At 35.3% G+C, this 15452-nt stretch overlaps 1 protein-coding gene across 2 annotated transcripts in view; it reads left to right on the top strand.

The window, feature by feature from the left end:
• Nucleotides 1–15452, top strand: part of Rip11 (Rab11 interacting protein) — a 75494-nt gene that overhangs the window by 18306 nt on the left and 41736 nt on the right. For both annotated transcript variants that reach the window (XM_083117592.1, XM_083117591.1), the window contains exons 5-6: nt 10318–10484; nt 13173–13241. In XM_083117592.1, the coding sequence (XP_082973718.1) occupies nt 10318–10484; nt 13173–13241 (236 nt within the window). The remainder of the gene's footprint in view (nt 1–10317; nt 10485–13172; nt 13242–15452) is intronic.

Raw genomic sequence — 15452 nt, 5'->3', positions numbered from 1 at the left:
CAGAGTTGGAAACTTCCCCTACCAAGTGTTATTCCACACCAGAATTCATTTTCAATTTAGCCGGCTCATGTGGCGGAGTGGTTAGCACATGGTGCTACAATGCTAGGGGTCCTGGGTTCGAATCCTGGCCTGGGCATGGATGTTTCTGAGTGTCCATTCATCAATTTCATCCCTCATTCCCATCTTTGCAAATTAGCCAAAAGTGGTACAAAAAGTGAAGTAAAATAAAGCAAATCAAAGCAAATCAAATCTTTTTCAATTTAAGGTTTAATATGTAATATCTGTAATATATTTGTGCACCTCAAATAGTAGATACACTGTTGCCGAGAGACGACACTGGTCTGTCTCGGTCTCATGAAAATTCCATCTCTTCTCATGTCTAGTCTCCTGAACAACACTAATAATACATAATAACTGTTATAATTCCCTTGGAAATACACAACTTGCTATTTATATACGAGTGATGCTTAAATGACTACGTATAGTTGAACTTCGGTCCTCCATTGCTCTATTATTTATTCAGTCAAATTTTCATCACAACCCCCCCCCCCCCCAAAGTTAAATGGACACAACCAGTTTCCACAAACCCGCCTGTGGGCACCTGTGTTCAACATCCCACTGATTATATATATATAAACAGCCTCGACTTTCTTCAGTTTCATGTCCTAAGTTTTCGTTCAGTCGAAAGCTGTTTAAAGTGTTTGTGACATAATACACACGGAACTTCCTCACTTTCCTCCTAGTGTAGTTCAAAGATTCATCAGACTCAGAACTGTAATCTGAATAAGGAAAATTAATGAAGAAACAAATATCAAGAGTCGAAGCAAAGTTACCAAATTGAAGAAGTTAAGTGAATAAGAGCTTCTCAATCACTCCTAAAAGAGAGCAATAGATGAGGTTGTTTTCTTTTACATATTCAACTTATCCATAATTTTGACTTTCTGCCTTTCTTTATTTAACAAAAGTCATGACCAGGCATATTAACTTCAATTTTACATGAAACTTTAGGTTTCACAGAGAAATGTGATGGACCTAAAAACTACCGATGCAATACATGTGTTAATAGCTGTATAATCCAATTCTGAAGACACACATTATCTTGGATCCTAAGTGAATCTGTATATGCAGTCCTAGCTTCTGGGCATAATTACTGCTCATATTTGTTCATAATTTCTGCATTGCTTCCGCTGTGAAACCGTGGTGTTGAGCGATCTGTTCACCCAGTGATGTCACGCTTTCGTCAAGGACCACGTGATCAGGTATGGCTCCAGCCTTCTCCTTCTAATAGTCTTGGGCAGAACAGCTAATGATAAGGGAATGAACAACAATAGCCTAACAATCTTTAAGCCGATTGCGGACAACAACGAAAAGATCGATTGGCAATTTCATTGTTTATTTTTTAAAGCACGTCCAGGAAAAATGCAGTGTTAGTAAGGCAGTTTGTTGGACAAACTGAAGAAACATGGAAACAAATAGGTACCATTGATACATACGATTTTTGTCGAGTATCGCCACCCGACAAAGTATCTCACTACAACATGCGACAGAAACTACATGCATGGCACTCTTATGGAATTGATTTTTGTTGGATGTCTTCGGACTGCAAATACAAATATGCTGCTGGAATATTATTACTATTCTGGCTCACTTCCCCTTATTTAATGTAGCAGTGCTTACGAAGGTTTTCTTTCATCCTGACGTATTACTGGTTTCGCACAAGTTAACATATGTTTACAATGACATTGCACTATTCTTAGATATCAAGAAGAATCCAACAAAACGGGATATGTATTGAATACAATCACGAAAAATTGAAACATAAATCTGTGTTGGTGAACGTTATAAAAATTGGCAAGTGCATGCTCCCAACCTCAAATTTACTGCAACCCTAGTATTGCAATGAAATTAACACCTCTCTCTGTCCTGTCTGTTTAAACTCGTGAGAGATGGTCATTAATCTCTCACTGAGCGAAGTTAATGTCTAATACTATGAAATAAAATAATAATAATAAATACGTAAATATTTTAACATATTTACTCGAAACATTCAATCATAAAAGCAAATCACTTTCTTCAAGAATTGACTCTTCTCTGCCACCCTGCTAAATTTTCATTTTCCATCTACTGATTTATATGAGGGGTGCCCAGAAAGTAATTTACAATTTACAATTTTTCGCAGACGCGAAAACCGTGAAAAATGTTAATTTCTGCGAAGTTGTGTTTATGAATGTGCAGTGATGTCTGGACACATTTTTCGCACATTCGAAATATCTAAATAATGCGAATTTGACATAAAATGCAAATTTTTTGTGTTTTTTGCGATTTTTTTAAAAAATGTCGTAAAACAACGAAAAATTTCGTGAAATCCAGCATTCTTGTCTTTTCTACGTTTAAAGAAACAAAATGTGCCATATCTGTGTATGTAGAATGTGCAAGCTTTGCAACATTTTATTCAAGAGTAAACTATAATGCTTGTTATACATAGAATAATTCCGACAGCCACTTTAAATCATGTATTTCCCACGATTTTTTCAACTTCTATCAAAACCATTTGCATCACAGAGCAAAGTGGCAGGGTTCTAACAGGAGATCGAGTGTGTATCTACCGTCACACATCTTCAGTATTTGTTGCGCAAGATGTGTTTTGAATTACCAAGCTATGTGCACACCATTGGCATTTGTCGAGTCAGAAATAATGGAGCTCAGTTGTTAGGGCATCTGACTACCATGCAAGAGACCTGGGGGTCGATCCCCTGTGGGGGAGAACTGGGATCTTTTTCACCTGTTCAAACTGCTCCGGCACCCACCCAGCGTTGTATCAAGCGGCTACGTGGGGGAAACTTTGGGGCTAAAGGTAGCCAGGAGTGTGGTGCTGATCACATCACCCCCACCTTTGACTGTGGTCAAGAAAGTATGGGGCCCTAACTCTACACCCCCTAGATGCCTTCATTGCTTAGTGCTAAGCACAGGGGAGCACTTTACTTTTACTTCCTCAAAAATCTGTTCCAACATATCAAAATGTCACGAAAATACATAGACCATGTGACCTACAATTTAAAATAATAGTTTAAAAGCACAATGCAAGTATTAAGTTTTGGAATATTTGGCAGAGTTTAAAAACACCATGAAGGTATAATTTCATTTATTTGCCAGAAAATGCTCTAAAATGAAAATGTGAATTTTGGGCAAAATAATACCGAATAGTAAAAAATAGAAAATAAAAAAATACACCAATTTAAAAAAAAAAAATCAAGGTCCCTACGGATTAGGCATAAATAAAACAAGATGATCAGTAGTAATGTATTGTATTAGTAACAGTGAGTCCTAACCTACTTTTCGGCATAATCCCCACCGTTGTTCTGGCATTTGTCGTGGCATGGCACTAAATTTTGTATGCCCATGGTATATGTGTCTGACAGCAAAGACTGGAACTATCTCTACCGCAGTGTAGCTGTCAAATCTTTGTCCTACCAGAAACCTCTTCAGTTGAACAAAGAGATTAAATTGGGTGCATGCAAGGCCAGGGCTGTACAGAGAGTGGCCAAGATCTTTCACCTGAAGTGATGCAAAGGGCCCGCGTGTACTCAGCTGTATGGGCTTCAATTGGCCTTCTGTGAATTGTCTGCACCATCGTCTGACCATACTATCACTCACGACGTCCATTCTGCACACCTCACACAATTGCTGGTGGCTCTGTGCCAAATTCTGAGCATGCAAAAATGTGATTACTATACGTAGACTACATCACAGTCGGTGGGAGACTGTATGAGAGCTGCAATCTTTAACTTAATGTTATTAAAAATGTTATTGATTATGTTATTAAAAATATTATTAATACTGTCCTACCATGTAAACATAAGAGTCGAAATCAGAAACCGTACAGTAATGGAAAATGTCATATTCACACTATTCCCAATTGGTTTAAAAAAAAAAATGTGTACATGTAATGTAATGTCACTCACGAGGTTCATGTTCTCTGTTCTGGATCCCAGAACAGAAATAATATCACATAAAGTATTGTATACACCAATTATGTATATATTCCCTTGTATAGCATTGTAATTTATTATTATACCCAGTGCTCGAAAAATTTTCTTCAAAGCTAGGCACCAGGAAACCACCTATAAGCAATTGTGCATACTACAGTATGTTTCAAAAGTCGCACAATCTAAACATTGAGAATGTATATCATGAAAATCGTAAGAGATATTTACACTGCTTTTTCTGCACTAAACTAATCCTGTAGGCTATTACTGGGTTCATAAATTTATGTTAGCCTTTAACTAAATAAAAACAATTACATTATTTTAAAAAAAAAAAACATTGTTAATTTGCTGAAAACATCTGAGAACTGATTTTCAGCAAAAAATTCCAACTCTTAAACAATTTGTGTGATCATATGTTGGTGTTTGACTGGTTTTAAAACAGTTGCTTTGTGAGGTACAGCAGAAGCAGGGGACTTTTCTTGGAAAACCTCTTGCACATGAGTGTAAGAATGAGTAGTAAAATACTCTTCAGCAATGCACACGCACTGCTCCAATGAATACGCCATGCTGAACCAATTAAAAAAACAGGCACGGTAGCGGCGAAAGTGAGCGAAGAGAATTCAATGTAACCAGAGGCAGTCTAGGATTCTCTCAAGAGTTCAATTTCGGCACAAAATCTTGATTTACGATTTTTCATGTAAATGTATAGCCAATACTTAGACACATGTTGCTTGAGACTGTTTGCAATATTTCAACCTGCTAGTGTTGTCATATACGGAGATATGTCCCAAAAATGGCACTTTTCACTTACCCATAAAATCGCCAGTCAAAAAATTCATCAAATGTTGCACATGACCAATATTGGTTGCAAATGACAGACTGACATGGCATCAGTCATCAAATTTCTAATTATGACCCTTCGATAATTTCTTACATATTTTTCTTACTCAGAAGTTCATTTCTGGAAGAAATTGAATATTGTTTTCCGTCAGTTATTAATTTATATAATTTTCTGTACGGAGTGAACTGATAATTTTGGGCATTGAAAAATATCTCAATAGATGAGGTTTTATAATGCAGAAAACCCGGTGTAAATATCTCTTACGGTTTTCATGATATAAATTTCCAAAGTTTGGGTTGTGCGAGTTTTGAAACACACTGTATAAGATGCTGATCATCACGGTATTCAAAACATCGCTAAATTATTTGAGAAAGCAGGAAATGGGTTGTTGGAGGACAAAGGGTAAGAAATTGTTACTGTCTCTGGTATGTTAACAATGTTGATAAAATAAATAATTTGGTAACTTACGATGTCCTGCAATTAGAATTATTAAAATTTCGTACATATTACAGCAAAAGATCACAGTCGCCAGGCTGAAATCTTAGTCGCCATGGCAATCAAATTGTAATAAATAGAGAAAATAAAGTTGGGGGAACCATCAAATTTGGAGCAACTGATGTCCTGGTATATTTTTAGGAACCAGGACAATAAGCGCATCCCTTGAATGTATGCGGGAGAAGGCGGGCTCACTTCGGGGGTTCCCCCCTTATAATCTTTAACCTAGAGTCGTTTTCACGTTCAGAAGACACAATGGGCTCTTATGGGCAATGCTTTTCTTATGGGAAATACGAGCGCGCTGTTGTCAAATTTCTGGATTTACAAATTTAGCTTAAGTAAAATCGGTACCTGCAGTTTTGCAGGAAATTTTGTAGAGAATACGATGGTGAACACAAAAAACTGGCAACTTGCTTACATAATTTTAGATAAATTAAAAACGCAAATTTTCTGTGAAAACACAATTTTTACATTGTTTTCATTCCTAACGTTGAAACATGCCGTAAAATTGAAGCTTTCATTATGAAAAAAATTGACACTGTTTTTTAATTGTCATAGGTGACGGTGGTACTCAGAATTTATCAATACTTTAAAGCATATTTGCATTAAAAAATATTCAAATAAAGTATGTGGAGATTTTTTATATTCGTGCAGTAGAAAATGTCGTCGCTGGCCATTTTTTGTTCTGTAATTCCAAGTAAAAACTTCCAGCGACAAAGTTGTGGAGAAAATAATGAAATTATTTTTTATAACCACTCAAAGGTTCCCAGAAATATTACTTCCATGCATTTGGAGTTTCTTTTTAACCCGAACCGCGCGCGAAGTAAGGAGACGTTGTCTGGCCATCTTGAGCCGACTCACCGCAGCATTCCGGCTATCACCACAAAGTTTTCCAGTTGTTATTTTATTTCCATTCAGTAAAAATATGAACTTCATGCAGTTTGTTATAATAGAATTGAAATTACTTAAATTTAATAATTGACAATTATTTCCAATGCTGCTGTTGTGAGCAACATTAGTGCTGTCGCAAATACACGTTGTTTTCGTTTACATTACTGTCGACATTAATGCTGAAATGAAGATCACCTTTCAGTTTCCAAGGTACACATAAATTCATAGACACCATATTAACCTTTGAAAGGCTTTCCAACACGTGACAAAATATGGGGCTTCAAGATAGAAATATGACATGCCTTGCTTGAGTCATTTGCGTCTTATCAGTTCACGTGGACCATAACTCATTTGTTTGTTTGGGTTGCAACTTGAATCTAACCCATGTGCCAGCGTCTCCTTACTTGAGTGAGAGATCTGCTTTGGTCTGTTTAGACTTTTTCCCTCTCCCGAAAAAGTGTTTTCAGTTGTGTGAGCTCTCAGTGATTTTTACTTTTTTAAGTGATTTCTGAAGTGTCATATTCGTGCATTACACTCGCGTGTGTAGTGATCGCAATGGATCATAGTAAAAAGGGTAACTGTAACGTTCACAGTATAATATTAATATTAATAATTACATATAATTATCATCATATATATAAAATATGTAACACCTTCATTGTGAAGGAAGGTCATCATTTCCCGGCGACATGAGCTAGCGCTGTATTGGCAACACTGTGCGGTTTCTCCATAAGCGCCGTTGTCTCTTCTGAACGTGAAAACGACTCTAGAACTGTCCTAATACGGCTGCATTATGACTCTACCAGGTTACAGCTACATGCCACTTCTTCCTGCCCGCATGTGTGTCGCTCTCAAGCTCTATTGTTCGTACAGACACCATTGGAGCTTTTTTCAGGATGCCCCTCGTATATGAACTTTGAGAAGCTGTTATTAACAGTGTGTTCCTGTTGTAATGTTTGGTTAGCTAAATCAGGTACCTATATTATCAATCAATTATATATATTGCTCGCGTTAAATTTCTAATACCTACATACCCTTTTCGTCAGCAATAATGGTATAACTGCATGTTGTCAGTTTCACAGTACTTCACTTGGATATACTGTACTGAAGCAGAAATCCCATTGATAATGTAAGGAAATATGACACTTTCTTTTGTACAATTCAATTGTTTCACTTATGTCCGCACTCATGGTTCTTGCAAGCAGAGCGTTCCAAACCTCAGTGGAAATATCAACATATAATACCGAGAATGGATAAGGAGACTGATAAATTACAAAATGTATTTCTTAATCAATCACTCTTCACTCTAATCTCATTTAGTCGTAACTTTAAAAATAATCAAGTATTTTATTTTAAACTCACTGCGTATGATAAAATTCCGTAATCCTTGCCTAGCTTGTGAATCGTAATAATTTTCCAAATTCACTATTTTGCAGTTTGAATTCAAATCATAGAGAATAGAGAAATTACGTCATTTTCTTAGAAGATAATATTGGTACTTAACAAATCCATACCTGGATCTGTATTAGTTCATTATTTCCATTTGCAAAAACATCGATTTAGTTTAGTTTGTAATTGTCAAGGAAAAATGTAAATTTTGTCCTGGAAAACCTGGAAAAGTCAGGGAATTTCATTTCTGCTTGTTTGTAGCCACCCTGATTTATATGACCAACAAAAACAGTGTTATCGATTTCAAAACACCAAGAAACATGCTTAAACTAACTTAACAAACAGAAAACCAGCCCCTGGGAAAATATATGTCATAAAAATCCAAGCCCTAATAATCATTATTCATCTTCATTGTTGTGAGTAGCAGAAAAGTGACATTCAAGATGAAAGTCCATTTCAAATTAGGCAAGTGTTTGACTTCTCAAATTTTTACCATTTTTATGAAAGCCTCTCTAATGGATCTGGATAAAAGTAACTTTGGTTCAGGTTTTGTGATTTTCAAAAATTATTTACTGATGGAATATTTTTAAACATTCTTTATACAGAATCAAGTTATTTTTTATAACAAAGCTTCAATAGTACACATTGTCTGGTCAGTAGGATTTTGTGACCATTTTTAAAATATGAGGTTCAACTACCACAGTGTTTAAGATTAAATGGCCCAAATTACTCCTCAATTGATTCTGGCCTTATTTTTAGTCATGATACATTAACAGTGAAGGGTGAATATTTCCTTCCACTTCAGCATTTAATGTATGCCATTTTATTTTTGACCAGTATTAGTGTGTAAAAATTCAATAGAGACTATTCTTGGCAGATTGAAAGATAACAGATATTTTTATCAATTGACAAACTAATGAAGTAGGTTGTCATTAATTCTTGATAACTTGTTTTGTATTGAAGATTGTACTATACCTACTTGATGTACAACTTATGGTGCAGCCACACACAGTGCTATATTTGGTCTTATGTTTTCTATGATGTATGTCCACACTGAAAGATGTGTTATGCCATGCTCACTCCAGTGCAGGCAGAGTACCATGCACTGTGCTGGGTGCATTAGGGTATGTTTAAAAAACACATTTTTCAATTGGAATTTTCCAATACTTTCCAAATGTTGCTTTTGGCAATCCTGATGAAGGATCAAAAAATGTTATTAGCAAAATCACTCATCTTCATGCCCCTTCCCTAGCTTAAAGTTTTGAAATTTTGCCAAATTGCATTAAATTTATAAAATTTTCTCCTTCCAGTCTTTGGTGGCACGTTGTGGGCTGTAACTGGTTGATTTTTTGAGGAGTAGACATCCTTTCATCTCATTTAGCCCCTTTGTTGTGTTTTATGTCCTTGATGAATCAGGTGCTGCTGGCAAAAGTACGGGAATGTAACAGAAATAGTGAAGAAATCTTGGTGCCGGTGAGACTTGGAGAGCCTAGCTGGTAGTATTGCACTGTGAAGCAGGCAGCTGAGTGTTTGTGAACTGTGCATGGAAAGAATCCCCACTGGGGATTCCTCCCTTGTCCACCTATTATGCCACGCTGCCTCCATCCACCAGCTGATCCTTATTTTCTTTAACTGCTACCCTTCATGCAGATAACTACTGTACTTGGCATTTTCCTGCTAACTCAGAACATGCATTGACGACTTGTCTGCACATCGAGCCCACCCATGCCCACTTACTCTTAGAACTTATTAATTTTTGTAAGGTGCTGCAAATGCTGATTTTTTTCCCCCCTGAACTTGAGCATCACCTGTTAGCTGATGTAGCTTTATTGTGGATGTGTTTAGGATGGGCATGGAACAAGTGCAAACTGTGGTGCAAGTCAAATAAATCATGCATTTATACATCTCTCAAAGGCATCCTCCAGCATGCTGAAGATAAAAGCAAAGTACATCATAAAAGTTTATGCTTCAGTTTGGTTTAAGATCAGACAATATCCCATCTTAACAACTGGACCTCAGCATGTAGTAGAGACCATTCAGTGATCAAGATTAGAAGAAATAGAGGAAGTGGTACACAAAGTAGCTGCAGGTGCAGTGGTGGGTAGATAAGAGAAAAAGCCACATTGGCCACCAGACAAGTGATGCCGAAATTCAGAACAAAATCTGTATTTGCAGTACCTTGTGAAAATTTAGAAGTTCTCAGCATAGGTGAGCATGGGTGGGGTCCGATGTGCAGACATGTCCTCATAGAGTGAGTTAGCTGGAAAATGCTAACCCCCTACACAGTGCACGTACCTGCCCCCGTGCTTTGTGACATGGTGCTACTACCTGGATTTGCATAGTCTCACCAGCACTGAGGTTTCTGTGCCATTTCTGTCAATTTTTCCATGTTTTCGGCAGCTGAATCTGATTCATTAAAAGCATGAAACGCACCAAGGGACCTAAATACGATGAAAAATACATCTACTTTTAATGTAATACATAATCGTGGAGTAGGATATAATGTAAATGAAACATTTAAGTCACATATGTTGGTATTCATGTGCTCGCCTTGCCTATAGAGAAAAAGTAAATTTTTTTTAAGAATACAAATATATCTTACCCAGTATCAGAAATTTAATGTGCAACAGTCATAACCATCTGTAAATTAATATCACATCTCCTGATGATGGCTTAAATTTAAGGAAATGATAATAATGTATTGATAAATTTCAGGTGGTACATATTAAAGAGCAAACCTGGTAAAGAAAAGAATAAACCTCGTGGTGAGCTGGAGGTTAAAGTGGCATTTATTGTAAAAGCAGGAAGTCTGACTGATCTGAGCAAGAAAGAAAAACATAAATCATCTCTGGGACAGCTTTCTGTGATGGCACAGTCGGTTGGTAAGTTTCTCATGGCTGATATTCAAACAATTTTTGGTACAGTATATTGAAAAGTTGTTTCATTTCAAATGAAATGTGAAGGCTTGGGTTAGTTATTTAGTATTGGTTGTCACTGATATTTCTTAACAAATTGAAAAATAAAATCTTTCCATATGTCCTTCAAAAACTTTCTAGTTGCTTATAATTTCACCTATTGATATTTTTACAAATAACCTGTAAATGAGTGCAAATTTCTGCATCATTTTATTGTATTTAACCATGTACCCTGGTTTTGTAAATACAATGGAACCTTGATTTTATGTTTTTCAGGGGACCCAGGTGAAAATCTTAAAATGCCGGAAAATGTAAAATTCGGGAAAATTTTATAGCATTATTGCTCTTATTGGGACCATGAAGATTGAATGTTTAAATGTGGAAAAATGTAAAATTGGGCCTCACACTGTACCATTTTTCCTAAGGCAAAACCCATTAAGGAGGGGATTATGCAAGGGATATTTGCCACTTAATATTACAAATTAAAATATTGGTAATTTTTTATCAGTAAATTTTATGCTCCCACTCAATTGGTACTGATTAAAATTTCATAATGGTCCATCCATATTTTCAGACTAATTTGTTCTGGGAAATATTTAACTTTTCAATTAGAACTGTGCTTCTTAATTTCAGATAATTCTTGCACCATAAGTAATAACAAGAGTAGGCCAATATTTATCTTTTGTGAATGAAGCTATCTATTTTGTCACTGATCACAAAACTAAAGAATGTTTAGTAGCCAGTGTCCAAAAATAGCCAACAGTAATAGGGTGAAGTGACAGTTTTTCAGAATAGTAAAAATTAGGAATGAACTGATAGAAATGTTTCTATTGATAGTAATTTTATTTTAATTCATTTCTGTAAGTATGGGAATATATTTTTGTAACTTGCCATATTTACACTGTTCATGTCCAGTGATTTTGTTAAGTAGATAGCACATTGCATTATATTTCTTACAAGAATGCATTGCTGTAGGGCATGTGCAACTTCTTGAGCTCTGGATGAATGTGGACATTGATAGCGCCAGATGAGTTTTGTAGACAAAAACAGCCTGGTGCGGTGAAATGCCATTGTTGCCTCCAAGATTGTGTTCAATGTAATATACATTTACTTATTTCTTCTCTTCACTCAATAAGTGTTGCATATTAAAGAAAGCTATTGCTTTAATTTCATATTTTGGGAAATGAGATATACGGTAGTAAATAATTACACATACACTTAGTAGTCATGGGGCTGTTTTTAGTTTGTTCTATTAATTTCTGTGGCCACTGCCACCATCCTCATTCGAACTTGTTGCTTGGTGCATTTCTGTTGTATTTTGTTCCTAAATTGCCACAAGGTGTGCTGTTGTCGCCTATCTGCCTGTGTCGTCTGCCATTCACTGGTGTTAGATGCTGCAGTAGTGGAATCCACGCGTGGTGTGCTTGACCACTATGGATTTTTAGTTCAGGTTGGGATTTCATGGTGGCATGTGTTCCCTTGATTTTAGTGTCTATGAGTGTGTGTGCATTTACTTTATGGATTTTATGGCTGTTGTATTTGATATATTTTGCAAGTCCAGTAGTGGGTTGGGCTTTTTTTGCATCTGTTAGGTGCTGTTGAATTCTCTCATTGATTGATCTGATGGATCTTCCAATATAATGAGCCTTGCACCATACACTGCATCATAGACACCTGGGTTGTCAAAGGGGGAGAGGAAGTATAATTTATGTTTGTTTAGTTTGTCCTCATAATGTTATCTCATGTTTGGCTCATAATGTTAGCCGAAAAAAATAATTCCAGCTTCTTTGTATGTTATCAGATATGTGCGATCCAAAAATCTAAAACCCAGGTCTTTCAGCCTAAATTAAATGCAACTGGTAATAGAAGGTCAAAGTTCACTGCTTTTTGAAGGGTGGACAATCTCATTATGATGATTTTCACTGCTGCTACAGTCAACTCAAATACTTTCTCCCAGAGCTCAAGTTGTTGCAAGCTTCCTGTAATAGATTTTTCAGCATGAAAGAACCAGTTGCTTACATGTAAATATCTAAGACCAAATTGGGATATTTCATTTTTGCATTTTGTTTTATTTATTGATGCATATTAAAGAATATTGGAAACACTGCTGCTTTAGTACAAACTCCCTCCATTTATTTAACCACATGAAAGTACAAAAACAGAGTCAATTTCAGGTTCAAATGCGATATATAAAAATAACATTTTGGTTTTAAAATTATGAATATAATCCTAAATTTGATTTAAAAACTGCACTTATTGCACAAAATAAACATATCTCTTCTAATAGCACATTTATGTAGTTACCAGAGTATAAAGTTTATTCCTGTGTAAAGGGTACATTTTTTACTTCTGATATATTTACAGCAGAATTTATCAATTTTCCATGAATTGCATTACTCACAGGATAATTCAAACTTCAGAAAGTGTCACATTGGTAAATAAACTAAATTTTGTTTTTGATAGTCTATTTCACATTTGGCAGTTTATTTCACATCATTTCATGACAAAACGGTAGGAAAATGAACCTCACACCTTTCAGAAATATGAGAAATTAACATTACAATGTGTTATTTTACATTTCATGGTTTCATCAAAAATGAAATATACATGCTTTATACATAATACATTGATGCTAATCATAATTTTAATTTTCAGGTGGCAGTTTACTTAGCATTGGCAGTTTGGAGAAAAGAGGAGGACTCAAGAAACTAGCAAGATCAATAGGCAAGTTGATTTTTTAAAATATTAATTGAATCTTTTTACAAGGTTCTGTGTATTAGTGAAATTGTGTTGTAAACTTATCCATTTACATGACACAAGTAAGTGTAATTTTCATTGTTGGAAATTCATGCCCATGTGTCTAGTAATATTATGTTAGGAAAATAGTTCTACTTTCTTCTGTTCTACGTACTTTTGTAAACTAGGTACTTCTTTTTATCTTCAAGAAAGGAAATATTTATTGATGAACTGTTGCTTTGGTTCCAGAAAAAAATCTCATTGATTTGCTAAGGGAAGTTACAATTCATAATTTGAATAAGTACTGAAAATAAATTACAGTATGAAAATAATTCCATTTTTCACCACATAACTTTCATTTTCATACCTAAAAGCATTCTGCATTGCAATTAAGATTTTTCTCGATCCATAACAGTTCATCAGTAATATATTTATTAATGGTTTAAGAAAAGGATGTACTATTTGTCCAGAATGTAAATGCTCAGTTGATGGTGGCGTTCAAGCAAAACTTCAAATATTAAAAGTTTTAAGTTCAAATATGTGAATGAACATGCCATTTCCACCTTAAGTTTTTTGAAACTAAGATAGTCTCTTTTCTGGGAGTTGTGTCCCAATCATGTATTCCTTAAGAATTCCCATGGGTGGCAGAAGGTAAAATATTGTAGTGATCTGGAAATACAACTACATCTGAAAGAAAATGGACGAGAAGAAATATGTGTCGGCAGTGAAGAAACATTTCAAAAACTTACATAATAAGTAAATAACCACCTAGCTGTAGAAGCTGTCGGTGATTGATAAGCGTGGGGGCTTCATGTTTTGAATGATGCATGTTTGAGTCCAGTTAGAGAATTTTTCTTTTTTTAGTTGCCAATGAGGCTCCAACATGTGTATGTTCGAACTACAGATTCTCGAATACGTGGGATGCGGAAAGTGCATACCACATGCATTTTCAATCCATGATTTCACCTGCTAATTTCGAAAAACACCTTATATTCTTCCTTCTGAACAAATTTTTTTTACACTTTTTTACACATAAACCTGCCAGACCATACCTACTTTCACTATGACTATAAATTACATGCCTCGACATTTTAAACTGAAGATGATTTCGAGTTTGTTGACACAAGTTTGCATTGTCACCTACCAATATGTTTAATTTAATCTGTATCTAAAGAGATATTGTTCTGGAATCCTAGAATATATTTGGAATTGTTGTTAAATAAATAAATACAGATGAGGCAGATGTTTATACTTTTACACAGCATATGGATACTACAAACGTAAATCGGGACAATACTGATTGGCCAGAAAACAATGTGCTAAAGGTAGTCTTAAAAACATTATTTTTGCTATTCTTATATGTAGCAACAGATTTTACAACAAAATGATAATGTTAAGACCTGAACTACTTCAGTCAACTTACATAACCTAATATGTTATTAGCTAATACATTTTTCATTTTAAAAATCTAAATCTATACAGTGTAAATTTTATTCATAACTCAATCAATATTATTTTCAAAAACAGCTTGAAGTTTTGATGTGGTTGTTAAGAATTTCTACAATAACATTGCACTGTTTCTTGATTACTAAATATGCAAAGCAAGAACTATTGTGGAATCAATTACATACACAACAATATGCTCGTATCAATTCTCTGTCTTATTTGCATATATGTCTCATTCACATGCCTTTCCACAGGTTGTAAGAAGTTTAATATCAAGTAGTTTCTCTCAGAACCATTCCATTTTTATTAAAAATAATAGTAGTTTAAGTATGGAAGATTTACATTTGATCTTGTACAGAAAAGCCTGCTTTCTGTTCAAGAGACAAGCAATTCCTTGCTTGCTTGGCAATACGACGTTACCCCAAGTGTGGTCTTCTCTGCCGCCACGATTTGACATCACCCTTAGATCAATCACATGGTTCCACAAACAAAACCTCCATAAAGTGGAGTGGTGAGGAATTTTCTAAGCAAGGGATGTGGCTGTATAAAGAGGGGTGGGGAAGGTGGTGTTCGTTCAATGTTTAAGGAACGTTTGTATATAGTTAGGGACTGATGGGTGCAGTGATACAAAGTCTATATCTTCTTTGCTCACTGCATGTATACAATGCCTAAAACTACACAATTTTTGAAGGTATAAAGCAACATAAATCATTTAAAGGGCTCGAGTAAAACATGATAAGTGACATTTTTGTC

This window comes from Lepisma saccharinum, chromosome 2 (assembly GCF_977018435.1).
Source record: "Lepisma saccharinum chromosome 2, izLepSacc3.1, whole genome shotgun sequence".
NCBI lineage: Eukaryota > Metazoa > Arthropoda > Insecta > Zygentoma > Lepismatidae > Lepisma > Lepisma saccharinum.
Note: the sequence above shows the minus strand (reverse complement) of the source record. Positions and strands in the feature narration are given on the sequence as shown.